Below are 12145 nucleotides of genomic sequence, written 5' to 3' on the forward strand. Positions count from 1 at the left end.
TTTAAACAGATATCCCAAAAATACCATCTTCCGCCACCAAATTTTTTCCGATATCTAAAAATCTACGTATATATTATACGCAGTAAAACATCCCAGTTTCCACGAATGCCGCGGGAATACGCCTTCGTAATTATGACCGTCAAGATTGTAATAAGAAGCTCAAGATGGTAATGTTCTCTGAAAAGGTACTTTTACGTTTAAGTATTTTTGTGGCTGTCTGTTGACTAAAATAACATTGTTGAAGCATTGTGTTATATTTAAAATCTATAAATAAAGTAAGAAAAAAGAGCACAGTGCACCTACAGTACATGGAAACAGGGCCCTCAGAGACCAGCCAACCCTGAACCACTGGCAGGGATCACAGCCCAGCTGCTCTCTGATATTACCGTCCACACTAAGCTGGAAGGGAGAGGCCAACAATAGTTTAAGCATTACAGGGATTCCAGTCATTCCTAATGGGTTTTATCTTCAACAAGAAACATCTTCTAATGTTGATTGTTTGTTTGTTTTTTTCACAGCTTAAATACAAGGAAGATTACAATAAAAACGTGAAGGGTCAGTGGTGCGAGACGCCATACTTCGACGTGGCCACGGCCAGGGTGGCGATGGAAAACTTCAGCAGTGTAAGAAGAGTTTTACCGCTGCTACCTGATCGGGAGGATTTTTCACGATTAGTTTGTCCATTTTGTCCGTCTCTGACTAACTGTCGATCCCTTTCTCCTTTCAGAAAAGATACACGCAAATGTACGAGGATACGAAAGACCAAATTTATTTCATGCAAACAGACACGCCCGTTTACGACACAAACAAGAAGGCTCGTATCGCTATCAGTGAGGTAAGTCCACGTAAACACACACACACACACACACAAAGGTATTTTTATCGGTCCTATCTCATGTGGAAGACACGACAGAGAGTTGACCCGTGTGAGTCAACACACTGACGCAGGGACACACTGTATTGTTCCCACACACTGCGTGACTGAGAGATCTACATTTGGTTCAATCTCACTGCACACACACATTGAGTGTGTAGCTCCTAGTAGTCCCCAACATCTCAGACCTCCACCCACACGTTCACACACAATGCACACACGTGCGTCATTTTAAGAGAGACACATGCACTTCTCCGTCCATGACTCTACTCTACCGACGTCATGTTATATGAGTCAGTGTGAATCAACCTTACTCACTCACACTACTCTTTCTGTTTTCAGGTCCAATACAAGAAGGAGTACGAGAAGAGGAAAGCGGAGTGTGACTACAACACGCTGCCCGCCACTGAGAATCCTCTCCTCAGACAGCTCAGATATGCTGGCAAAATCCTCAGTGATGTAGGTGGCTTTATTTCCATCACAGCTGGTTTCATGACAAATGATGATGATGATGATGATGATGATGATGATGATGATGATGATGGTGATATTCTGGGTGAAAACAAATAATAAAATCTTAGAAGTAGTACAGGGTTCAACGATAACTTTTTTGGGGGTCAGAAATCTCAATCTCAGAAGTCAATCTTTACTTGCCCAACAGATGAGTTAGAGGTGTTGGTGACATCTGGACAGAAATCCAAAGATGTTCTTTTCCGGGAAATTTAATGCTAACTGGGGAGAATAAAAGAAAGAGAGTAGGCTAAGATATCCGGCATCCAACGACGTGTTGATGTTATCAAAAAGAAAAGTTCACTGAAGTTAGGACAACTTCTCGACTATTCTAAAGTTAGGAGAGGTTATTTAAGATTTTGGGATGTTAGGATACTTATGTAAAACACTTTTCCTACAGTGTATCTTAAGTTAGGATAGGAACATTGACCTAGGATTCATGTTATACATTTTTTTTAACCTTAATTTCCATGGTTACCAAGATAGGATCTGTAAGTTAATAAGTTTCTGTAATGATGCCGCTGGTCTCCGTGTCTGTTTCCTGTGTAGATATGAGACGTTGCTTGCATGAATTTGATAATTACTCTCGTTAGACCGTTAACTAAAAAAATGAGGTGACTGCTAAAATGATTGAAGTGGTTGGTTTGTGTTATTTAGAGCGTCTGACATGAAGTTCTCTAAGTGGTTTATCATATTAGTGGTGCTAATTAAACTATCTGGGAGTCACTTGCAGTACTCGTTTGCATTCAGTGAGTTAGTTGGTTTAATTGAATCACGTTACCAGTCTTACTGACATGTTGATGTGTGTTTTGTTTTTATATCTTCTTTGCAGAAAGTTTATAAGGCCAACTATGAGAAGTCCCGGGGTTCCAGCATCAACTACTGCGACACGCCCAAGTTTCAGATGGACTCCGTACTTAAACGCTTCACTGATGTAAGAATAATCCACCAGTTAAAAGAAACCAATGATATCATTGTGGATAGTAAACACTCAACAGTAAACCTGGCACAAAACATGGAGAGTATATCTTTATAAATTGTATCATATATGGTATATTTTAGTGTATTCTCATCAAATTTGAGGATAAAACATCTTAGTTTTTCCTTTATTGCTTCTCCATTTTCTCTGGAATGGTAATAGAGTTTATTTTACTTACAATGTATTCATATTCCCCAGCTTGTTACCTTTCAAAGAAGACCAGATATATGCATATAAGCCATATGGATGAGGAGCTATTCCTGTTGCATTTTGGTTATGTTATTTTAGGCGTTTTCTTTTCCGAGGGTTAGTGCGAGGGTTTGGTTACGGTTCACTGATGTAACAATAAGTTAAAAGAAAGAAGTTATTATTGTTATTTTTTAATCTACATGTTAAAATAAACCAATGATACTATTGTTTTTCTTTTTTTTATAATATGTACATTTCGGTTTATCTTTTTTTAGAGATGTTACAAAGAAAAGTATGAAAGTGACGTGAAGGGCCACTACATCGGCAGCTATGAAGATGTCTTCACCGTTCACTGCCAGAAAGTTGAGGAAATGAAGAAAGAGGTAAATCATTTTTATGGTTTATAAACCATCACTGGTATAAGAGTTTATTATGTACTTTATTATATCCTTCCTCACACACGCCTCTCTTTTCCTCTTGCAGCAACTCTATAAAGCTGAATATGAAGACATCAAGACGAGATGCTTCTTCCCTCAAACGGTTACGCCCGAGTATGAAGTCGGGAAGAAGCTTCTTCAGTGTAGCGACGTGAGTAGTACCGGCTGATAAAATACTTCTTTGCAGTATTATATATATATATATATATATATATATATATAATACTTGTATGTATGTTACAAAATGTTTTTTATCTTCATGGTTTGCAGAAAGTTTACCGGCAACATCCAGACACGGTGAAATTTACACAAGTGGTGGATTCGCCAGTTCAGGTTCAAGCTGCCATCAACGCCAAACAGCTGAGTGACGTACGTATGACTGCACCTAACGCCTCCTCTTAGCACCGATACACAATATATTACAATAAATAGATAGATAGATAGAATAGATAGAAAGCTTTATTGTCATCGTACTAAATACAACGAGATTCACAGTTGCCACTCCTGATCAGCGCTTTAAAACAGATACTTGACAAGACTAAACGAGGCAGGTAGAACATATAACAGGTAAAACACACGTAGCTATAAAGCAAATAAAACAGGAATAAAACAGGTAAAGTAGATGTAATAAATAAATATAAACAGAGGGTATTACACTTGAGGAATAAAATAGGTAAGTAGATGTAAGAAATAAAAATTAAACAAAGGTTATGTAATATTACTTATCAATATTGCTGTAATTTTTTCTCTTATATATATATATATATATATTTATTTATTTATAATAATTTATTTATTTATAATAATTTATTTAATTTTAATTTATTTAATTTATTATTACATATTTATGTATATATATATGATATTATATATATGATATTTAAATATATAATATAAATAAATATGTTATAATAAATTTAATTAAATTCAAATTAAATAAATTATTATAATTATTACAAACAAAGATTTTTTATATAAATATATATATATATATATATATATACACATATAAATAAAGTATCATATAATAAAGTATCGTAAATAAAGGTAAATAAAGGCAAAGTGACGATATAGATAGGATGGTATGTAAGTCGCCATGAAACTTCCCCCAGTTGATTATTTAAATTAAGGCAACCATTGCAGTGATGCTGAAATTGGCGTGATCTTACAGGACCTCCTAGATTTAGAGACATAATATATACGTCATTTTTTGGCTGGAGGCATTATGTTTTCGGGTTGTCCGTCAATTCTTATGAAAGCAATATCTCCGGAACTCAGGAATTTAGCATTACAATGTTAAAAAAATTATAAAATATGTCAAAAACAGACACGGGCAATTGAAAATAGTGCATGTTACAAACCGACAACAGATACATAAAACTGAGGGGAAGGCTGTTCCAAAACCGTGTTATTTTCTTTTTTTTCTCGTAAAGTTGTGCATTTATTCTCGTTATATTCCAACTTTTTTTCTTGTAAACTTCTGACTTTATTCTCGTAATATTACGACTTTATTCTCGTAAACTTATGACTTTATTCTCGTTATATTACGACTTTTTTTCTCGTGAAGTTATGACTTTATTTTTGTAATATTACGACTTTTTTTCTCTTAATATTCTGACTTTATTCTGTAAATCTCAGATGTTTTTTCCCCTCACTGTAGCCCTAATACTCCGTAGTATATTGTCTCTTTGGCCCTCACTGCATTAGACTTATATACTATATACTTAGACTATAAACTGTGTTACCTTCATCACAATGATCAAATGTTTTGCGGCTCCAGACAGGCTCTTTTTTTTGCCTAAAATGGCTCTTTTGATAGTAAACGTTGCTGACCCCTGTTTTAGATCGACAATGCTTAGTTTAAAAGTTTCCATAGGCGGTGAGTCGCGTCAGACGCCCGTGATTTGCATAAAGTAGCCTAGACCTCGACTTTATGCAAATGAGGAGCGGGCGACGTGACGGTCCGCTACCAGAATGCAATGCACGGCTGCTTACATAGACAATGAATGTGTGGACATGTACATGTACAGACATGGATGTAAACTGTGACTGGTTGGTGGAGGCGTACAACCACGAGTCGGTGATTCTAGTTTAAAAATATTGATTGAAATCGCTCCAATCGCGCAGCCGCTGCTCAAGATCGAATTCTCCCTCGATATGCAGATCACCTTATAATGTGCCCGATCATCCACGTTACTGGAGGCCAGCTGTCTTTCTGTGGGCACCATGGAAACTGGAGAGCTGTCTCTCTGTAGTATAAATAGCAACAAGCATTCAGTTGGCCCAGAATAAACCCTGTGATCAGAGAGAGAGAGAGAGAGGGAGAGAGAGAGAGAGAGGCGCTGGGGAGGGACAGTCAATATGTCTCAGATAGAGTCCAGCTGATACACTGCTGCCCTCCAGTGACAAGAAAACATACTTCTGTCTCATCTGGGAAATTACTGTATAATGAGCAGCACCCCATGAAGAGAGGAGAGACACTACAGGGGAATAATTTTACTACTAGACATTACCATGAAACTTCCCCTGTTAATTACTGACATTAAAACAATCCTTTTTTTGTTTTACAAGTTTTCTGAAATGTTATGTTTAAATATGCAAATGAGGCATTATCTTATTAAATATGTGCTGATTTGCATACATTTCTGGAACAGAAATGTGAACATTGGATAAAGCCAGGTTCAAAATACAAATACGTACAAAGACAGTCCCCTCATTTGCATAATAAGGCAGAAATGTAAAAAGAAAAGAATACAGAAATAAATGTTTGGGGAAATAAATAAGGGGTGAAATGCAAAGGGAAAATTATGCACAAATAAATAAATAAATAAATAGATGAATAAATACATAATAAATAAAATAAAAAAGAAGGAATAAAAAAGAAGGAATATATACATAAATGCAAATATATATATATATATACATATATATATATATAAATAAAAATAATGCGAACATAAAAATAAATAAAAAATAATGCAAAAATAAATAAATACAAGATAAATACAAAAATAAATAAATAAATGCAAAAATAAATGAATACAAATAATGCATAAATAAATACATACAAAATAAATGCAAAAATAAATAAATACATTTTAAAATAAATAAATAAAAGGGGAAAATAAACAGAAGAGTAAATAAACATTTTATCAATTAATTGATGTCTACATTTATTTTTAATATTAGTTTTGCTACATTTAATGACATTTATTTATTTGTTGAGTCATTTATTTTTATTATTTTGGCAGGTTCATCATCCATACAAGTGAATAGGGTAAAAAAAATTAACTAATCACCATGAAACTTCCTCAGTTGATTACTGACGTTAAGACAATAATTTATTTGTTTTACAAGTTTTCTGAAATGTTATGTTTAAATATGCAAATGAGGCATTATTTTATTAAATATGTGCTAATTCTTCATACATTTCCTGAACAGAAATGTGAACATTGGATAAAGCCAGAGTTATAGATATCTCTTTTTATCACTCCATGAATCAGAAAATACTGTCAGCAACAGCTGTTTAAAAAGTAAATTTTCGTCATGTTTTTAGGAATAAAATGTTGTATAAATCAGACTATAAATGATAAATGAACAAAGCTCTCTGTAGAAACCTTCAAAGCTGTCATTCATCAGCAATGAAAATCTTTGGTCTCAGGTTGCTTCAACAATGCTCATAAAATATATATATATAAAAGGGGAAATCACACACGTAAAACTAAAAGCAAAATGATAATATAAGGCATAAAATACTGCAGTTAAAATAAATATAAACATAACTAAATATTAAATAGTAATGTAAATGTAAATTTGTAATTTAGTTGACGATACTATTTCAGATGGGAATGTAAACAGGATGTAGTATATACAGTATATGCATGATGAGAAGTAATATATGTACACAGAGGTGTAAACAGGAATGTAGTTTGTATAGAGAAGTAATAAGCATACGTATATAAATAAATATATATATATATATATATATACACACAGAGGTGTAACAGTTTGTAAAACAGTGTATAAAGTATAGTTGATAAAGGTAAAGTGACAATATAGATAGGAATGGTATGTAAGTCACCATGAAACTTCCCCAGTTGATTACTTAAATTAAGACAATTATTTTCTGTATTACAAGTTTTCTGAAATGTTGTGTTTTAATATGCATATGAGGCATTATCTGATGCTGGTGAATTTAGGAGAAAAGGAGACGCAAAGAGACAAAGTAGTAAAATAAAAACCTAGATGCGTATTTTGGATGTTTTCTTTCACACTCAAAATTTACCAGTGCATGAAAAAAGATGTTTCTGCCTGTAGTGTCTCACCGTGAAAAATAAAACATAATTGTTCTTTTTGCAGTTGAACTACAAGGCAAAGTACGAGACCACAAAGTTCAAGAATTGTCTCCCCCCAGACTATCCCTTCTTCATCCAGTCCAGAGTTAACGCTTTCAACCTCAGTGATGTAAGTAACGGCTGTACTGTCCACTTCGTTTCTAGTCATCACCGACATTGAATCTTTAATTTCATTTGGTGTAAGATTTTAATTTCCTGAATCCTCTCTCTCATCTTGCAGAACTGTTACAAGTATGATTGGGAGAAAGATAAAGCCAAAAAGTTTGAGGTCAAGGGCGACGCTATCCCGATCCTCGCTGCCCGCGCTCACACGAACATCGCCAGTGATGTGAGTATGCTGCAACATTAGACTCTATGTTACATTTAGTACCCAGTTTCTTTCTTTTATTAATCTAGTAATTGCTCTTCCTTCCAGGTTAAATATAAGAAGGAGTACGAGAAGAACAAGGGACAGATGGTTGGAGCCCTCAGCATTAATGACGACCCCAAGATCTTGCACTCCGTTCACGTGGCCAAAATCCAGAGTGACGTAAGTCTTTAGCTCGCTGTCTTACTAAATTACTTCTGTTCCCCTTACAGGGAAAATTCACCACCTTTTTATGTGGATAGGACATGCACATAAAAAGTTTCCCTTTAAAGGGACTGTTTGTAACTTTCTAAGCGTATAAATGTACCGGGTCGGGACACATGCGCGCTCGCATATGCGCGCTCGCGTGTGGCCGGCGTGCCCGCTCCTCTGCCTGCTTGCCTTCACTCAGACAGCGCGCGCGTTCTCGCGTACTCGCTCCACCTCTAGATGTGAACGCGCGCTCACTCCACACTGCAGAAGAGTTAGTTTAGCTCTGAGAATATCTAGTGAACGTTCAGTGGACGTTTGTGCAGAAATAACTGCTGCAGCTCCTCCAGACCAACAGAGGTTTTCCGTGTCTTGTGAAGTGACGGGGCTCTGCAGAGAGAAACCTTGTCGTCTCGTTACCGACCAGGTGCCGGTGTCTCCCTGCTCTCTCCGGCTACAGGCGGAAGGAGACGAGTTTCTCGCTGCGGAGCCCCGCTTCCTCAGCCTGCGCTGAGGCAGGAGAAGCAAACACAGTATCAGCAGTGATTCATGGAGAGACCTTCGTCTGGTCAGCTAACATTACTGCCAAGCAGCTGAAATATAGAGTGATATTGTGCTTTTATCTGACATGTGTCTCCTCACTGTGTTGAGCGGTGCTCGTTCATGACTATTTAGAGCGAGCATAAGCCCGACTCTGACTTTCGTTGATTTCACGGCCACAGGTGTCGCTGTTAAGAAGCATTTCTGAAAGTTACAAATAGTCCCTTTAATATTAATTTTCTGAGCTGAGATAAGAGGGAACTCTTGAACAATCTCTTCCTGATGTCTCCACAGCTTTTGTACAAAAAGGACTATGAAAAGATCAAGACCAAGTACCACACACCGCTGGATATGATGTCAGTCACCTTGGCCAAGAAGTCCCAGGGGATCGCCAGCATGTCCGGTTACAGGAAAATCAGCACCAACTTCTTCCTCCCCCCCGACACCGTGCTGTTGGACCTGGCCAAGAAAAACAACATCATCCAGAGCGATGTGAGTAGAGACGGACTTTACACAGTTTGGTTTTTAATCCTAATATAAAACTTGTACTTGCATGATTATTATGAAATCTGATGTTTTGTTTTTCTGCACCCCAGAATGAGTACAAGGCCGACTACAACGCCTACACCAAGGGTACCCCGTGGATCCCCTTCGGCTCCTTGGAAGTGGAAAAGAACAAGAAGGCTGCCGACATCCTGAGTGAGGTATGTGTCCAACGTTTATTAATTGTTTAGAAATGCTGTCGTGGCATATAAAAGGATATATTTATATTTGGCGGCAGGCCTGGAATTTCATTATTTGGCTGTTGGTATTGTCAATGGAGCAGCAAGTCCATCAAATTAAAAAATATATTTTAAGTATATAAATAAATATAATAATTATATCATAATAATAATAATTTTATTTAATCATGCTTTTTATTGTTTCCTTAAAAAAAAAGACTGCAACAACCTAAACCACAATAAATTAAAATAATATGTACATATAAGAGATAGTAACGAGAAAAGAGGTAATAATAATAATAATAATAATAATAATTATAATAATAATAATAATAATAATAATAATAATAATAATAATAATAATATGAAAATATAAATAAATGAAAATGATAAAATACGGAAATATGATAAATTTAAAAAATGATGAATAAAAATAAATAAATAGTAATGATGATAATAAATAAATAAATAAATAAAAATAAAATTAATAAATAAAATAAATTCACACACATAAATTCCCAGCACCTAGTTGTGTTTGTTTGGAACACATTTACAAAAGAGTAAATAAAACAGAATGGATATAATGATAACTTAAGTGTTAAAGATGTTTTTTTTAATTTTTAATACATAATATAACTATCAGTGACGTAAATACATTTTGAAATAGCTGTTAGTTTCACAAAATAATTTATTGGATTTACAAACGACCAATATTTGTCAGTTGTTTATAGTTGTTATATCCTACTTTGTTGTGCTGTAGCCTATCGACAAAGCTAATACCGTTAAAAGTCCAGTTATGAACGACACGGATCAAAGATTCGTATTTTAGTTGTTAAAAATGCATTAATCCTCATGATTATTTCATATCTAGATTTCACATACTGTGCCTGTTAGCAGGAGGAGAACGCTTGCATTTCTTCTCCTACTTGAAAGACCCAGTGTCAAACTACTGTCATAAATATCCTGGTTTTCCAGCGGTCAAATCCTCCACCGGTTATGTGTAATATCGTCGGTGAAATTCCTGCCCTGGTTGGCGAGATATGTCACATAACATGTTGTGTAATCTACTTGTTTCCTACAGAGAAAATACAGACAACACCCGGACAAGATCCCCTTCACCTCTATCGACGACCACCCCGTCATGATGCAGGCCAAAGTCAACCAGCTGCAGAGGAGTGATGTGAGTCTGCCGTCACTCTCACGGTTCATGAGAAAGATCACTTTTGAGAAAATTGTTTTTTCATTTTTACTTCTTCTGACCTTCTTGCTTTTCTTTCCTTGCAGCTGTTCTACAAGCGAGGTCTGGAGGCAGTCCATCAGAAGTACTCTCTGCCTCATGACGTCCCCGAGTTCATCCAGGCCAAGTGCAACGCCTACAACATCAGCAACGTAAGGCGGAGAGATACCCACAGATGAACATTTATTTAAGTTATAAATGAGTTTTTCTCTGTGTGAGAACATGGAGGTGTGGCGAGAAAGTGAGTGAAACGTGTAAACTGTGTGAGGGTTGGCAGCCCTGATATGTATACGCACTGACATATACTGTATCTGTGAAAGTGTGTGGGTATAAATACGTAGTGGATCCGTCCATGCAGGACTTCTGCAGTGCTCTTTTGTTGTTGTTTATATCTGTTATCTGTCATTTCAGACCTGCTACAAGGCAGCCTGGCAGGAACTGATCGCTAAAGGTTATGACATGAAGTCCGATGCTATCCCCATCGTCGTTGCCAAAGCTGCCAGACACGCTGCCAGTAATGTAAGTTTCCTGAACGACAAACTCCTATAAAAAACTATTTATTGACATTTGTTTGTTGTTTTTTGTCTACCTACCTAATAACATTTGCCCTTTAACCTCTAGGTCCAGTATAAGAAGGCGTACGAGAAGGCCAGAGGCCACCACGTCGGCTTCCGCAGCATCAAGGACGATCCTCTGCTGGTCCACTACATGGAGGTGGCCAAGATGCAGAGCGAAAAGAACTACAAGAAGGACTACCACAAGGCGAAGCTGAAGTATCACTCCCCGGTGGACATGGTGAGCTTGGTCCACGCCAAGCAGGCCTCATCGGTGCAGACGAACACCGGCTACAAGCAGCACCACCACAAGTACTTCCTTCTGCCCGACGCCATGAGTCTGCACCTCGCTCGCAACATGAACTTCAATGCCAGTGACGTAAGTTTAATCATAGGATCATAATGTAGGTAAATACTTGGTGTTTCTGCACGTCTGATCAATTGCATTTTTCCTCTTTTCCAGGTTAACTACAAGCAGGATTACGAGACCTCGTGCAAGGGAGTCGGCTGGGTTCCCATCGGTTCCCTGGAGGTGGAAAGAGCCAAGGTAGCAGCAGCAGCTCTGAACGAGACAAAGTACCGCCAGCACCCTGAAACCCTCAAATTCACCAGCACCTCTGACTCCATGAGCATGGAGCTGGCCAAGGCCAACGCCAAGATCATGAACGCGGTGAGAAGGAGCTCTTAAATGTTCTTTGATATAAATCTCCTGATTTTAGTTTTCAGAATAGACATAAACCAATCTCTTTATTGTGATTATACAGAAAGAGTATAAGGCCAGTGGAGAGAAGTTCATGCACACGTACCATCTCCCCGCTGATGTCCCTGAACTGATGCAAGCCAGATACAATGCCGTCAACATCAGCAAGGTAAGTTGCACATACTTGTCTAGTATTTTTGCAGCGTTTGTGCACACAGTAGGGCTGTCAATCAATTAGAATATTTAATTGTGATTAATCGCATATTTTGTCAAGTATTTAATCCTCTTATCAACATGGGAGTGGGCAAATATGATGCTTTATGCAAATGTATGTATATATTTATTATTGGAAATCAATTAACAACATAAGAGATATTGTCCAGTCTGTAAAGGGGAGACTCGTGGGTACCCATAGAACCCATTTTCATTCACATATCTGCAGGTCAGAGGTCAAGGGACCCCTTTGAAAGTACCCATGACAGTTTTTCCTCG

The 12145-nt window shown here is 37.0% G+C and overlaps 1 protein-coding gene across 45 annotated transcripts in view; it reads left to right on the forward strand.

Moving 5' to 3' along the window:
* Positions 1-12145, forward strand: part of neb (nebulin) — a 108739-nt gene that overhangs the window by 14999 nt on the left and 81595 nt on the right. For 43 of the 45 annotated variants that reach the window (XM_037789707.1, XM_037789711.1, XM_037789753.1 and 40 more), the window contains 18 exons: positions 519-623; positions 728-835; positions 1217-1333; positions 2217-2318; positions 2828-2935; positions 3036-3140; positions 3260-3358; positions 7349-7453; positions 7565-7672; positions 7760-7873; positions 8735-8932; positions 9037-9144; positions 10244-10342; positions 10447-10551; positions 10811-10918; positions 11021-11332; positions 11417-11623; positions 11718-11822. In XM_037789707.1, the coding sequence (XP_037645635.1) occupies positions 519-623; positions 728-835; positions 1217-1333; positions 2217-2318; positions 2828-2935; positions 3036-3140; positions 3260-3358; positions 7349-7453; positions 7565-7672; positions 7760-7873; positions 8735-8932; positions 9037-9144; positions 10244-10342; positions 10447-10551; positions 10811-10918; positions 11021-11332; positions 11417-11623; positions 11718-11822 (2313 nt within the window). The remainder of the gene's footprint in view (positions 1-518; positions 624-727; positions 836-1216; positions 1334-2216; positions 2319-2827; positions 2936-3035; positions 3141-3259; positions 3359-7348; positions 7454-7564; positions 7673-7759; positions 7874-8734; positions 8933-9036; positions 9145-10243; positions 10343-10446; positions 10552-10810; positions 10919-11020; positions 11333-11416; positions 11624-11717; positions 11823-12145) is intronic. The other 2 variants (XM_037789749.1, XM_037789752.1) reach the window with 1 other exon arrangement.

This window comes from Sebastes umbrosus, chromosome 13, assembly GCF_015220745.1.
Source record: "Sebastes umbrosus isolate fSebUmb1 chromosome 13, fSebUmb1.pri, whole genome shotgun sequence".
Lineage (NCBI taxonomy): Eukaryota > Metazoa > Chordata > Actinopteri > Perciformes > Sebastidae > Sebastes > Sebastes umbrosus.